A 16,305-nucleotide genomic window follows, 5' to 3' on the forward strand; every position below is an offset into this window, starting at 1 on the left:
GCGGAATGTCAGTCTGTCCCCCATGGTGGGGGCAGATAGTCGCAACCAATGCCTAAGCAACCACTCACAAATTTGTATTTTAATAAAGTTGTGGCCAAAATTATGCCAAAAATCTTAAACAAAAATTCTGTGTCATGTGTGAGTTATTGGGGTGGCCCTGGGGACCTCGACATGCAACATACTTTAATCTAATACATATTTCCTCTTTTACAATCATAATCCTTTCCCTTCTGCTGCTCATATTTTGACTCCTGACTGTGATTTCATTTACCAGGCGTGTATTAGGGCTTTCTTAAGCAAAGCATAACTGATTCATTGGATGAGTTTTAGTGGATTTGTTGATCCGGCCCTGTGATTAAGGTGTGTGCATTCATTTCTTGACAAAAGAAAATGAAATCAAATAGATCCTCTTTTCATTTTTGTGTGAAATAAATGGCAAGGGTATGATGGATTGATTACAGTGGTACCTCGGGTCGCATACGCTTCAGGTTACAGACTCCTCTAGCCCAGAAATATTACCTTAGGTTAAGAACTTTGCTTCAGGATGAGAACAGAAATCATGCAGCGGCGGTGCAGCAGCAGTGGGAGGCCCCATTAGCTAAAGTGGTGCTTCAGGTTAAGAACAGTTTCAGGTTAAGAATGGACCTCCGGAACGAATTAAGTACGTAACCAGAGGTACCACTGTAATTGCATTTACAGTGGTACCTCAGGTTACATATGCTTCAGGTTACAGACTCTGCTAACCCAGAAATAGTACCTTGGGTTAAGAACTTTCCTTCAGGATGAGAAATCGTGCTCCGGCGGTGCAGCAGCAGCAGGAGGCCCCATTAGCTAAAGTGCTGCTTCAGGTTAAGAATAGTTTCAGGTTAAGAACGGACCTCCGGAATGAATTAAGTACTTAACCCGAGGTACCACTGTATAGTATAGTCCACCTTTTACTCCAAGGAATTCAAGTTGGAGTGCAGGGGGAGGGTTTGTTATATTCAGGTTTGCTTGCAATTTAAATGGCTCAGGACCGCAATACCTCAAGGACCACCTCTTTCCATATAAACCTACATGGACCCTGAGTTCATCCTCTGAGGTCCGTCTTCATGTGCCTCCTCCACAAGAGATCCAGAGGGTGGCAACACGAGAACGGGGCCTTCTCTGCAGTGACTCCCCCTCTGTGGAATGCTCTCCCCAGGGGAATTTGCCTTGCACCTTCATTAGACACCTTTAGGTGCCAGGCAAAAACGTTCCTTTCCAGCCAGGCCTTTGCCTGACTTGAGCTACATCTTATGCCCTTTAAAATGTGTTTTTTTGGGGGGACGGGCTATTGGCTTGTTGTTTTTATTTTTATTATGTATTTTGTGGTTTTATATCTTGATTTTATTCTATTCTATTTTATTTTAACCTATGACTGTTATTTAATCCACTTTCCCCCCCTTGTTTCAGGAGCACCAGTGATCATAACATTGGTCTGGATCTTGAGCAGGATTTACAGACAGAATACTGGGTGATTTATTTATTTTCTTACTGTTAGATTTTCACAAAATGATTACAGGGGGAAGTTCCAAGTTTTCATTCAGTCTCAGAAATTTAAATGCTGAAATTTTAAAATGGGGGGGGGACCAAGGTCTCCGGAGGTGAAATTAATGGAAGTGATAAAGGGGGGGGGGTTATATTCAGGTTTGCTTGCAATTTAAAGAGAAATTCATCCAGCCAAGACGGAACTATTCTTCAAAATCTGCACTTCTCTGAATTTTGCGATGCAGTTCTGTACACAAACCATGTATACAAAAATGGACATATTAGGGAAGTTGCATTTAATATGTGCATTAAAATACATATATTATAAAAAGAACACAAAATGCATTATATTATGAAACATTGCCTGCAGGAATTGTTACATTAGCCAAAACCGCATGCCAAAATGTGATACTAAGGAGAAATTTGCACTATGAGTCTGACAAATTTTCATGAGAATTTTTTTAAATGTAACAATTGCCGAACAAATGCAGGGAAGTAAATTCAAGAATTATTTAAGAGAAATGAAGACAAAGTGAAATGGACAAATTTATCCACCCCTAATTTAGCGCAGGGGACGTGGGTGGCGCTGTGGGTAAAACCTCAGCATCTAGGACTTGCCGATCATCAGGTCGGCAGTTTGAATCCCCACGGCGGAGTGAGCTCCCGTCGTTCGGTCCCAGCTCCTGCCCACCTAGCAGTTCGAAAGCACCCTTAAGTGTAAGTAGATAAATAGGTACCGCTTTATAGCGGGAAGGTAAACGGCGTTTCCGTGTGCTGCGCTGGTGCAGGTTCGTCAGAGCAGCTTCGTCACGCTGGCCATGCGACCCGGAAGTGTCCTTGGACAGCGCTGGCCCCCGGCCTCTTAAGCGAGATGGGCGCGCAACCCCAGAGTCGGACACGACTGGCCCGTACAGGCAGGGGTACCATTACCTTTACCTTAATTTAGCGCACTATGACAACTGTGAATTGAGAATGGGGAATGGACATAGTTCAGCACTGAGGACCTCCTTTGTGAGAAGGACACTGGTTTGATCTCCAACATTTTGACATAGGGGTGGGGAGGTCCCCTTTCTGAAACTCTTGAGAGCTAGATGGATCAGTTTGTGGGGATGATTAGGGAGGCAGGAGACGATATATTATTTAATGATATCCTTCGTAACTTGCTCTAGCAAGTTCCATATTCTAGCATCCCTCTTTTTGAATTACGCAGCAATCAGCTTGTTGCTGACTCATCTGAGTCTTACTATTAAAGATTCTTTCCTGGTAAAATCCCTTCTAATCCCTCTTAAAAAGAATAAACACAAGAATCTGATTAACGTTAATACAGTCATACCTCGGGTTGAAGTAGCTTCCTTCGGGATAAGTATTTTCGGGTTGCGTGCTGTGGCAACCCGGAAGTAACGGAGCGTGTTACTTCCGGGTTTCGCCACTTGCGCATGCGCAGACGTTCACAATGACATCACGCACATGCGCAGAAGCAGCGAATCACGACCCACGCACATGCAGATGTGCGGGTGTGGGTTGTGTTCACTTCTGGATGCGAACAGGGCTCCGGAACGGATCCTGTTCACATCTAGAGGTACCACTGTATAAAAGTAGTTTACTCACAGATTCATTCAGCGTCACAGACATATCCCTGAAGGCAGGCTTAGGTTACATAACAACTAGAACTATTCCATAAAGAAGTTAGTCCCAAGTGACTGTGACTAAGCAGTAACTTTTCCAAACACACAGCAACATACAAAATGGAGAAGACACACTGATCAGAACATGGAGGCCATGTGCTCCTCCATGCTAGTACAACAGACCTCACCCTTTTCAAGTCACATGTAATGGAAGTCTGTCCCAGCTCAGGAGGAAACAGGAAGTCTTCTCCTGAGTAGTACAAATCATCCCCTAATATGTCCACTGTAGGAATGTTGTACTTGACTGCAGTTTTACAACCCACACAGTTGGTGATCTAAACCTCTTACCTCTCTCTGGTACTGATTCTTGTGTTAAAGGAAGCAGAAATATTAAGAGGTACAGTGGTACCTTATGGAAAATGAGATCATTTGAAGAAGTTAAGGACTATGTGAATGACTGGCTGCATTATTTTCAAATTAATGAGATGTTTAGAAAATATTTAAATCAGAGGGGTTTTGCTGACAAAGAATCAAAATTTCAGACAGAAATATTGAATAATGATTATAAGAATTTAGCAAAAATGTATAAGATATTACTGGAATGGTGTACGAAGGATGAGGAGGTAAATCAGTTATGATCGACTGGGCCAAAGATATAGGGCATAATATTCAAATGGAGGATTGGGAAAGACTTTGGAAAGCTGGTTTAAGATTCACTGCATGCACAGTTATAAAAGAAAATGTTATGAAAATGATGGACCGATGGTATGTACCACCTTTGAAGTTAGCAAAAATGTATAAGATAAGTAACAAATGTTGGAAATGTAAAGAAAAAGAAGGTACCTTTTTCATATGTGGTGGGAATGTAAGAAGGTAAAATGCTTTTGGGAAATGATTTATAATGAATTGAAGAAAATGTTGAAATATACATTTGTTAAGAAACCAGAAGCATTTTTACTAGGCATTACAGGTAACGAGATAAATAAGAAAGAAAAGAAGTTATTTTTATATGCAGTGACAGCAGCAAGAATATTGATGGCCCAGAAATGGAAACAGGAGGAATTACCTACGATAGAAGAATGGAGAACTAAAATGATGGATTATGCAGAACTGGACAGAATGACAGGAAGGGACTTCCGGGGTGGCGCCATCGGCAATGGCGGACTCCCTCTGAACTGGAGGGACAAGCTCCGCGCAAAACGGGTCCTTTCCACTACGGCGAAGCGGGGACCCCTTAAAAAATCACAGGCGGATGAAGCCTGTGACCATGGGACTCGGCAGGCACCCTTAGCGCCCCCCAACCTGCAAAGGAACCCACTATCGGGCTCCGAAGCGAAGAGGGGGAAGTGGCGCAGTGCTGAGAGTCAACTGCTCTTTCCGTGGAGCGAAGCCGCATAGCCGTTGCTGGAGAGCGCTGCCTTCTTTTTGGGACAATTTGGATTCTAAAAATAACCACCGTGAGTACCTAAACCTTGAAAATTTGGACTATAAATAAGGAATTGGGAAAAGAAAGGAATCAGACTTAAAAATTTATTATAATTTGGTACTGAAACGGGAAGGTCTAAACAGGAAGTCAGCCTTCCGTTTCCTTGTAGACTGAACAAAGCAAAGACAAAGTAAACTAGAGCTTTGAAAATCACCATTAAAGGAGTGGATTTCATCATCTAAAATAGTTGACCCCCCCCCCTTCGGCAGCAGGAGGAGAAGGGGGAGCTTTCTTTGGACTGTTTTAACCTGCAGAAGTAAGTTTAAAGCAAAGTAATTTTCCACCGTCCTGACCCGGGAGCGGGGTGTCAGGACTGACGTTTGAAGCTCATTGACCAGAGACAGAAGTCGTTTGACAGATAGTTAAAAGAAGAGAAACATTGTGATTCCACTGTTTCCTTTCGCATTTCAAAATAACAACGATTGACAAAGAATCTAAAAGAAAAAAGGGGGGGAGAAACTTTGGGGTTGGATTTGCAACAGAAGTTTTCCCCCTAGAGGGAGACGGTGAAACTGTAACCAATTCTAGGGAATTTCCAGCCGCTACAGTATAACCCGTGGGAATTGACTGGTGACCTTGAAGGACAATGCATTCAGAAATGTTGTTGTGCGTTTTTTACAAAACAAATGCTCTATTGGAAGAATTACATGAGGGAATGAATTTGATGACTGACTTGGTTGGAAATCTTAAGCAGACAGTGGGAAATTTTAGACAGGCAGTAGGAAAAGGTATGGAGCCTACCCAGGAATCAAACCAGGAGTGTGCCTTGACAGAACAGATGAAAGAAGAGGATTCTGCTGAACTTTGGGAGTCAGAAATGGAGCCAGAGATGGAGGTTGCGGCCCTGCAGGAACGTGAGTCTTTGGATCTGGCAACTGATCTTCGGGAAAATCAGACTCGGAAAGATAAAGTTTGGACTGGATTGGAAATGGGGAGTTGGATTGACCCCCCTGAGCAGGGATATATGGACTTTCCGAGTCTGGCAATGGGCTGTGAGAGGCTTGGAGATATGGGGGCTCTAAAGTTTGGAGGGATTTTGAAATATGCTTTTAAATACTACATGGAGCTCAGTCTGGACTGTGGAAAAGGGACTGATTGGTTGAAAAGGGGCAAAAGCATTATTAAATTGGAGATCACACGAGTGAAAAGAAAATATGAAGAAAAATCGTGGAAGGGACATGGAAGAGACTTAAGAGCCTCGGATATAAGATTACCAGGTTAATGTGCTAGTTTAATGGGATAAATGGACTGACAAACCCGGGACCAGGAGGAAGGGACGCTGGATGAAGATTTTTTCTTTTTCATTTTGTTACTAGGACTGTCTTACATAACTGATGAATGTTAGAAGGATGTTTGAAACGAAATTGCTTGGCTTTAGTATAAAAGTTTAAAGGAGTAGGAAAGAATATAATGGTTATGAGAAGTTATTAAAAATAAGATTTAGGTTTTGAATTATAAGGTTTTTTTTATAAGATAATGGGGAAAATAGAGTAAGGTAATGTAATGAAAGATTAGAATAAATAAAGTGGGGAAGGATTTGCTGAATCAACAAACTGAATTGGATTACAGGAAAGGGAGGGGTGAGGAAGTCCGGGAAATAAGCAAATGAAAGTTAAGTAAAGGAAGATGGAATTGTTTTTAACTATTTTTAATTTGTATTTTTCTTCTTTTCTTTTTTGCATTTTGTAATATTTTGAAAATTTCAATAAATATCTATGGGGAAAAAAACAGAATGACAGGAAGGATCCGGAATCGACGAGATCAAAGATTTACAGAAGATTGGGAAAAGTTTATCCAATATATGCAAAAACTGAGTGACAATAAAATTACGTTTGTAAGCTTTAAGGAAGCTCTGTGAGGGGAAAGGGTTAAAAGGGTAGAAATGTGTAAAAAGTAACAATAGGAAGGAATGGCAGACAAATTGAGGGAAGTCAAAAAAGAGAAGTAAGATGTAATTAAGATGTATGGAATGTATAAATTTGTTTTTGTATTTGAAAACTAATAAAAATATTATATATATATATATATATATATATATATATATATATATATATATATGGTATACAGTGGTACCTTGGTTCTCAAACTTAATCCGTTCCGGAAGTCCGTTCCAAAACCAAAGCGTTCCAAAACCAAGGCGTGCTTTCCCATAGAAAGTAATGCAAAAGGGATTAATCCGTTTCCGACTTTTAGAAACAACCCCTAAAACAGCAATTGAACATGAATTTTACTATCCAACGAGACCACTGATCCATAAAATGAAAGCAATCAACAATGTACTGCAATCACACAATCAATCAATCAATCGGTAGCTGAACTGGGTTCCGCACAGTCACAAAAACGAAACAAAAAGAGCCGCAAAAACAAAAACGCAAAATAAATAGCAAAAACAGACAGGCCTCAGCGTAACACTTGAAACGGAAGCGTGGCACTCAAAACGGAGCATGTTTGGCTTCCGGAAAAAGTTCACAAACCGGAACACCAAGGCGTTTGAGTACCAAAGTACCACTGTACAAAGCACGACAGTCATCAAATGGCCGAGGAGGTGGAGGAAGTCTCTTCTTTCAAGGTAATAGACACAATTTGTTTCTTTTTTGTTGGCTATTTTAGATGCTGGGATGATGATGAGGAGAGCTTTGCAGTCCTCTGGATCATCAAAGGACCCATCCTTTTAACCGTCATAGTGAGTTTTCCTTTTGATCAAATGAATGCTTTGAAAAACAGAAAGCCCAGCAATTGGCGTCAGTCATTGGGGGGGTCACTGGGCTGTGTGCCGCCCTTGCGCCCTTTGAGATGTTAAGAACCTAAGAAGAGCCCGCTGGATCAGGCCCGCCTCCTTCTCTGTGAAGTGGGATATTGCTCAGTCAGGGTGAGGAATTACCCCAATTTTTGTCTGTTTGATTTGGCTGAGGAAGTACACAGCTCCCTGATTACCGTGGATGGAGGTGTTTCTTTTTTGGCTGAATGTACAGATTATGGCTGCTTAGCCAGATGTTTGGGTACACAGCTCTGAACCACAGAAAACCTAGATTCCACATTCATGCAGAATGTCCTTGACAACCCCTTGCAACAGAACCATCTGTGTTACTAAATCAAGGCCTTGCGAGTTTGCAGGGGACTTGTCGGTCATCTAAAGCAGTGTTCCCCAACCTTGGGCCTCCAGCTGTTTTTGGACTACAGTTCCCATCACCCCTGACCACTGGTCTTGCTAGCTAGGGATTATGGGAGTTGTAGTCCAAAAACAGCTGGAGGCCCAAGGTTGGGGAACACTGATCTAAAGGGACGCGGGTAGTGCTGTGGGTTAAACCACAGAGCCTAGGACTTGTTGATCAGAAGGTTGGCGGTTCAAATCCCCACAACGGGGTGAGCTCTCGTTGCTCGGTCCCAGCTCCTGCCAACCTAGCAGTTCGAAAGCACGTCAGAGTGCAAGTAGATAAATAGGTACCGCTCCGGCGGGAAGGTAAACGGCGTTTCCGTGCGCTGCTCTGGTTCGCCAGAAGCGGCTTAGTCATGCTGGCCACATGACCCAGAAGCTGTACGCCAGCTACCTCGGCCAATAAAGTAAGATAAGCTCTGCAACCCCAGAGTCAGTTGGTCACGACTGGACCTAATGATCAGGGGTCCCTTTACCTTTACCTGTCGGTCATCTATCCCACATGAACTGTTCGGTAAAGGAGATCTAGAGAAAAACCAACCCCAATTACTAGCTATCCAGCTTCTGTCTGAAGACCTTGAGTGGAAGAAAGCTGACTACCATCCCTCTAGGTACTTGGTTGTCTTCTTGCCATCAGAAATCTTCTCCAAATCTACCCTCTTGTATTAGATTTAATAGAGAGGAAGGGCTGTATCTTACACTTGTTTCTCTCATTTGGATAAAGTAATGTGACCTGGAAATGTACTCACTAAGCTTTGGTGGATGCTGAGATTCCCTCTTGTCACTCTAGATGAACTTTGCTATCTTTCTCAACGTCATCCGGATTTTGGTGCAGAAATTGAAATCTTCAAAGACTGAAGGAAGGCATACAAGGCATTTTGTGTAAGTGGCCAAACCTTTCATCCTCACGAGCCGGAGAGGTTAGACCCCGATTGTCCAGCATACACCAGGGTTGAGCAATCTGTGGACCTCCAGATGCTGATGAGCTTCAGCTCCCATTAGCCAACACATGGCCAAAGATCAGGGATGGTGGACATTGCAATCTAACAGCATCTGGAAGGCCACAGCTTCTCTGTCCCTGCTGTACACTGTAAGCAGATTTCTGCCAAAGTTGTGGCTTATATGGTAGTTGGGCAGATTCACGAAGCAGGAGGAAGGTTAAGTTGTCCCTGTACCACTCTGTGCATGGGTGGGACACCAAGAGCAGCTCTCTACCACCACCAGACCTGAAACTTGAATACCAACAGGGCTTGCTGCTGAGTTAAAATGCGTAAGTGTCAGAGACCGTGCTGAGTAGGAATGGTGGGAGTCTCCCCTTGCTCCTGATTCAGATCCTGAATCTTCCCAGGAGCAGGAGGACACAATAGATTGGGTATAGTGGTTTGCAGAGGGACATAGTTCAGAAGGCAGAAGTTGGGAAATATTGAATGGGGAACAGCTAGGACAGGGGTTGGCAAGATTTACTGGCCATGGGCTGGATCACTCCCACGGAAATTGTCCGTGGGCCAGACTGGCACAGCGCGATGCCGGAAATTGCATCTGCACATGTCCGTGGTGCCGGAAATCACTTCTGTGCATGCCAAAAGTTGCGCCTGCGCAGAAGCGATTTTCAGCGTCTGGTCATGCGCAGCCGCCATTTCTGGTGCCACTCGGCGAGTCCCCTGCCACGCTGCGCTGGTTTAGCGCAGTGCGCGGGGGACTTGCCGAGCGGGTGGCTCGGTTTGCGGGCGGCTCGTGGGCCGGTAAAATGGACTTTGTGGGCCGCATGTTGCTGACCCCTGAGCTAGGAGAAGAAACACAGGAAAAGAGAGGGTTAAAGATTCACAGTCTCTGGACAGCATTCACCCCCCTTCTCCAAAGTCTCAGAGAGTTCAGAAAGTGGCAGAACAGAAAGCACAGAGGGTACAAACTCAGATTACAAGACGTAGGAGTGACAAAGTTTAATAGGGACAGAAGAGGATGGGATCCTTAATTGGGAGCACCACCATTTTAGGAGATGTGTTCTTTGTTCTCTTGCTGTGATTATTAAAGTTTATAAGAAAACTCCTTTTACTTTGTTCTGCTTATCTACTGCCATGGGGGAGAAAGCCAATTCCCTGAAGCCTGACACAGTGTCAGGAGTCCAGGTTCCCAGGTTGGTAACCCAGTAAGCGTAGGTAATTAAAAAGGAGGATTTATTGTGAAAACAAACATATAGCTCTGGACAGCTGTAACGCAGCTACCAGCATCATCACTCAAATGGCCCTTCTGAAGACTGCTTCCGGTCTCTACAGAATATATTGAACTTTCACACCTTACATCTCTTGTTTTGCTTCCTAACAGCCCTCCCATTCGCCGACTCCTCAGATTTATTGGATCATCTCCCTCCTCTTCCTTTTCAGAGAGACTCTCTGTGTGTCTATTCGCACCTATTTGAGCTTTGGCTGCGTTCTAGCCTGCTCTTCGCTACTGCCTTATCAGCTGGCCCGTCAAGGTCAGGAAGAGTCGGAGTCTGCAGCTGCCGGCTTTCCCCTGCCTGACTAACATCAAAGCCTCCCTGTTCCTGGCTGCTCTCTGCAGTTGGCTGCAAACCTTCGCTTGGAGCTGGCTCATTCCTGACACACAGGGGTTGTGCGGAAACCACATTCAGGAGCAGTGCACCAGAAGACTCTTCTGGTGTATTTTCTGTTCTGCTACCTCAGTGGAGGGTGACACCCTGATCCACAAGCTACGCATACCTTCCCCATGAATGAGAACTCCTGCCATCATTTTTTAATCCACCACTACCTCCCCAGTGTTCTGTGGAAGTCTTTTCCACATTGGAAGCACCTTCCCTGCCTGAGAAACCTTGTATTCCCCTGCAGAACCCTGTCAGCAAACTGCCACCTGAGTCATCTCTGGCTGCCCCCCCCCCAGCCATTTCACAGGAAACACCTGCGTGGCCTTTTCTGAACTTATATCCCATCCACATTCTCTCTTTCAGGAGACTAGCAAAATCGACGTTGCTGCTCATCCCTCTCTTTGGGGCTCACTACATCATCTTTGCCTTCTTTCCAGAGAGCATTGGGATGGTCGCCAGGCTGTACATTGAGCTAGGCTTGGGTTCCTTTCAGGTAAGAGTTGGGGAAGGGCTGTAGCCCAATGGTAGAGCATCCGCCGTTGCCTGCAGAAGGTCCCAAGTTCAAAACCCAATAGCATCTCCTGGCAGGGCTGGAGTAAGCTTCTGTCCCTGAACCCCTGGAGAGATACTGCCCATCAGCGTGGACAATACTGAGCAAGATGATCCAATTATCTGATGGTATAAGACGGCTCCCAGTGTTCCTATAGTATACAGTAGGCACATCCCACTCCCAAGAGACTATGATCTACGCCCAGTATAAAAAAACTGGTGGTGATCTACCCATTGTCATTGGAGGGAGGAGGAGCGTGCGTGGGGTGGATATATGGAAGGGGAGGATTGCCTATAGTTGTTGAGCTTTCTCTGGGGAGGAATGACCAGGGTTGTTGATAAGATTCCCTCAGGGATGTCTGGTATACAGGAAGTCTGCAGCGCAATGGTAGAGCATCTGCCGTCCATGCAGAAAGTTAAAGCTCCAAATTGTTAGAATTCCTGCTCCGTGATTGCAGTCATGGGATTTTTGTCTATCACATGACGGTGTATGTTTTGACTTCACAGAGTGGGAAGTGACGGAGACAGGATGTTTGTGTTACTGTGTTCCATGAAGTGGGACTATTCTCCTTTGTTCTTTTCCTCTTTGCTGTCTGATGCTAGAGAGAGAGGGAGCCCTGTTGCAGTGCTCCGTGTGTGTTTATATGTAAATAAAGTAGATTAGCCAAAATGCTGAGTTGCTGAGGTCTGTCACGCAAGCTGCGAAGACTCTGCGGATCCCTAAGTATGCCGATGTCTGTTGGCATCGGTTGCTGTGATGTTCGGGCTGAAGAAAGCTTTAGAAGCTCCCAAACCAGGAGGGAGAGCATGCCAGTTGGGCATGTGTCTCTACCAGGGTGCTACTCGAGTGTAGGATGAGCTCCTGACACAAATATCTCTAGACAGGGCTGGGAATGTCCCCTGCCTGCAATCCCAGGAAGACTATGCCAGACAGCTGGACCTACAATTGGATGGACCAATGATCTGGCTCAGTATGACAAATTCCTACGCTCCTGAGAACTGGAAGCCGGAGAGGCTTGCTCCTGTTGGAAGCTATCAAAAAGCAAGCTCCTGGAGAAATAAACATTTCCTGATGCTTTCCACTTTCTGCCTCAAAATGGGAGCATTTCCCTCTTTCAGTATGTGTTTGTGCGTAGCCAAGAAGAGCCCGGCTGGATCAGACCAAAGTTCACTTAGTCCAGCATCCTCTTTTCTGACATAGACCAACCAGATGTCTCTAGAAAGGTGACAAGCAGGGGCAAGAAAACAACAGTCCTTGTGCACAGGTGCCTTGCCCATTTTCGTATCAAGCCACATTTGTTTGGTAGGTGTGTGCTTATCCCACAATTCTCTTCTCTCTCCTTCTCTTTCAAAGGGCTTTGTTGTCGCTCTCCTGTACTGTTTCTTAAACGGAGAGGTAAGTGGAAATGAGAAAGTGCTGGTTTTTTTACCTATAAAGCCGTATGCAGCTCAGGACCCCAGTACCAGGGGCGTAGGAAGGGGTGTGTGGTGGGGGCGGTCAGCCCCAGGTGTCATCCCAGAGGGGGGCGACAAATCCTGCCGGGCAGATGGTGACACTGTGCCACGATCAGACACCCACCAGGAGGATCGTGCAACCGTGCTGCAATTGGACCCCGGCCGGGAGGATCATGCCACTGCGCCGATTGCCCCGCCCCTTGGCTAGATCGTTCCCACCCCTGGGTGCATGGCATGTGCACCACTCCGGGTACCTGAGCAGCTAGCTCCGCCACTGCCCAGTACCTGGAGGACCATCTCCCCCCCAGTGAATGTACCAGACCTGGCAATCATCACCTGAGACCCTTCTCCATGTGCCCCCTGTTCAGAAGGTCCGGAAGGTGGCAACACAAGATCAGGGCCTCTTCAGTGGTGACTCCTCGCTTGGCACATTGTGCTGGTCCCGAGGGTTAACCGTGTGGCAAGGTCCAAGTCCAGTCCAAGGTCGAGGGTGCGGTATGGAGGCTGTCCGTCAAAGCTGAAGCTGGGTCCAAGGCAGGGAGTCGGGTGAGGTCAGGAACTCAGGCAGGAACAGGCTACCAACAACGTTGCTTCCGCAACCTGGGACTGGGGCTGGCTGGCTTTTATCTGCCCCGAGGCATAGGATGGCCCCGATCCTCTGGTGACTTGCCTCTCCTGGCCTGGAGACGAGCACTCCTCCTGCGGGAACTTAGTTCCCTCCGCCTCTCTGCCCCGAGCCTCTGCAGCTCAGAAGAGGCTGGAGGGTTACCGGACCCAGAGGCAACCTCAGCTTCCCCTGATGGGGCTGAGAGTGGAGCACCTGCAGGCAATGGGTCCTCCATCACCTCAGGAGCCAGAGCAGACTCAGCTGGTGCCTGCACCTGAGGATCCAGCACAGGTGAGGACCCTTCAGGCTCATGCCCCAGCCCCGGCTCAGCTGGTTCTGGAGGCGGGGACTCCTGTGCAGGCTGGGATTCCTCAGGTTCAGCCTCTGAGTCTGAATCCCAGGCCATCACACACATGCTCTTCCTGGAGAGGCTTACCAGTCACTGTCATTACCTAGCTTTATGTGCCAGGCACCTGCATGTTTCTCTCACCCCACCCCCAGGCCTTTGGCTCTTAACTGCCTCCTGGAGTGGTTTGGATGCTTTAACTCAGGTTCTTAGAACTAAAAATAGGGTTTAGTTTTTTATTTATTCTCTGTAATGCTGATTTTAATGCATGTGTTTGTTTGTTTGTGTATTGTAAGTCACTTTAAGTTACTTTGGTCAGAAAGTGGCCAACACATGGAATAAGTAAACAAATAAATAAGATAGAACAGAACCCTCTTTATGTATGCAACCACAACGGCGAGGGTTTTAATAGCAAAAAAACTGGAAAGGTGATGTAATCCCCACAAAAACCGATTGGCAAGCAAAGATGATAGAATATTCAGAACTTGCAAGGATGACTGGGAGAATAAGAGGAGATTCTAACCAGAAATTTAGTAAAGATTGGACAATGTTCAAAGAATATCTTAAAACGTACTGTAATAGCACAAATCTCTTGGCAGATTTGGATTGAGTCTTGAAGTTTAAGGAAATTATAAGGTTAAAACTTTTTCCTGATAATTAACTGAAAAGAATAATAAAAATGAAGTGCATATAGACTAGTAAGGTATAAAAAGCACAATGAGGTGAATCGGAAGTTAAGGGGTAATGAGGGACGTGGGTGGCACTGTGGTCTAAACCACAGAGCCTAGGGCTTGCCGATCAGAAGGACGGCGGTTCGAATCCCCGCGACGGGGTGAGCTCCCGTTGCTCGGTCCCTGCTCCTGCCAACCTAGCAGTTTGAAAGCACGTCAAAGTGCAAGTCGGATAGCTCCATACTCTCCAACATTTCTCCGATGAAAATAATAATAATAATAATAATAATAATAATAATAATAATAGTAATAGTTATACCCCACCCTCCCCGGCCAAGATCGGGCTCAGGGTGGCTAACACCGAATATAAATATAGTAAAACAAAACAAAACAAAAAACCCAAAAAACAGTTGATTACAATATAAGTTAGAGTACAGTTTAAAATGCAACTTAAATAGGGACATCTTTAGGAAAAGTGGGACATTCCAGGATCAAATCAGAAACCAAGATGGCATCTCTAAATCAGGGATGTCCCTTGAAAATAGGGACACTTCGAGGGTCTGACGTTAGGGGCTGTGTTTTGACTCTGTCCCAGCTATAAGCCTCAATTTCCTTTCCTGCTGTTGCTTCCTCCATCTTAGGTCCAGGCAGAGTTCAAGAAATGCCTCCGGAAGTGGCACTACCGACATTACCTCAGCTTTGCCTGGGTGCATCGGAGCCTCTCCAGAGATAACAGCCCTGTTAATTACGTCACACAGTTATCTATGCTGGACAGAATCAGTCCCAAGAGGGGCGCCTGTCAGAATGGCCTGTCCTCTGTCTGAAGATGTTCCTCGCTTTCATGACTTCCAGGGTTTTGGGTGGGGGGAGATATCCAGCCCTCTTGTTCCAGCAGAAGTGGCAGCTGTATCAGAAGACTTTCACCCTACAAGTGCCCTATGGGACCTACAAGCTTTCAGACAGAAATTGCTAAGTCAGGGTCAGGTTGGTTGGCTGTAATGATGTGGGTACCTCAGACCACCCATCGTTTGCAGGAGGGTATGTGCAATTAAAGTATATTGAAGGGCTCTCTGTTGTCCGAGTACAACAAAGCCACTGAAATAAAAATAAAAATGGATGTTTTGCAGTTAGGAAAGTGACAGGGAACTCCATGACTAATTCATGGGAATGTGGAGGGATTAGGGGGTTGTGGGTGAAGATGAAAACAGGGGCCTACAAGTACCTGCAGAATAAGAGAAGATGTTTTCATAATTCTCCAGAAGGTGAAAAGGGTGCTTAGCAGCAATGTGTAAGAGGAGGAAGGGGTAGGAGATTCCCAAAGGGGTGGTCTGTGTGCAAGGAAGCTTCCACAAAAGGATGAGGCTGGATTTGAGGTTGGAGGTGAAGACAGGGGTGAAGTGGGGCTACAGAGTAGAAAAGAGAAGTGGCTCCAGAAATCCTGTTAGGGAGGTGAAAAGCAAGCTTCATTGTTTCCACAGGATGGGAAGGGGAAGCTCTAGGGGAAGAGGAAAGTAGGGGAAATGGCAAGCAGAACAAGCGGGGGCACAACCCCTAGTATCAAATAAATATGCTGATATCAGAAATGCAGTCTGGCCATGTGTTTGTGTGTGTGTGTTGCTTTAAATAAAAAACCCAGAAGCATGGCAGATGAAAATGATGGATTTTCCGGAGCTAGCCGACCTGACTGGAAGAATCATGGACCAGAAGGAGGAGGACTAACAGGAAGAATGAATGAAATTTAAAGACTATTTAGTTAAATATGTTTAGTTAATTTAATTGGAAAAGCTTGTAAATACCAGATAGGCTGAGGATTTTAATATGTAATGTGATGAATTAATATGTTGTAATGCTGAATTGAAAAGAAAGGAAATGTTAAGTGAATAAGTTACGGTAACTTTATAAAAATATTGGTTTTGGAAAACCGTTAAAATGCTATACATTGAAATACAACTGGGGGGATATGAGGAAGTCACTTAACAATGTTACTAACTTTGGTTTAAATATAGTGGAGATTTATGTTTGTTTGTTCATTTGTTTGTTTGTTTGAATTTTTTTTTTTGGAAAAACCAATAATTTTTTTGGGGAAAAAACAACAACAACCCAGAAACAAGTCACAACAAATCTTTTATTGTTATTATTACATCTTGCTTTTAATAACATATATTCTCAAACTCCAAAATATATCTCACAGTGGGGGCAGGGGGCGGGGCATAGCACTGTTGAAATGCGAAAAAGATCTTGTTTATTTACATCGCCTTGAAAAGCAGTTCTGCCTCCGGGTTTCTACTGCTCCGAAGGTTTACA

At 45.0% G+C, this 16,305-nt stretch overlaps 1 protein-coding gene across 1 annotated transcript in view; it reads left to right on the forward strand.

The window, feature by feature from the left end:
• The window catches only part of LOC128398304 (vasoactive intestinal polypeptide receptor 1-like), a 38,963-nt gene extending 23,469 nt beyond the window's left edge, over nt 1–15,494 (forward strand). The window contains exons 8-13 of the mRNA XM_053359225.1: nt 1,435–1,495; nt 7,231–7,303; nt 8,565–8,656; nt 10,737–10,866; nt 12,277–12,318; nt 14,643–15,494. Of these exons, the coding sequence (XP_053215200.1) occupies nt 1,435–1,495; nt 7,231–7,303; nt 8,565–8,656; nt 10,737–10,866; nt 12,277–12,318; nt 14,643–14,825 (581 nt within the window). The 3' untranslated portion in view covers nt 14,826–15,494. The remainder of the gene's footprint in view (nt 1–1,434; nt 1,496–7,230; nt 7,304–8,564; nt 8,657–10,736; nt 10,867–12,276; nt 12,319–14,642) is intronic.
• The last annotated feature ends 811 nt before the right edge of the window (nt 15,495–16,305 follow it).

The sequence above is a fragment of the Podarcis raffonei genome, chromosome 12, assembly GCF_027172205.1.
Source record: "Podarcis raffonei isolate rPodRaf1 chromosome 12, rPodRaf1.pri, whole genome shotgun sequence".
In the NCBI taxonomy this organism is placed as follows: Eukaryota; Metazoa; Chordata; class Lepidosauria; order Squamata; family Lacertidae; genus Podarcis; species Podarcis raffonei.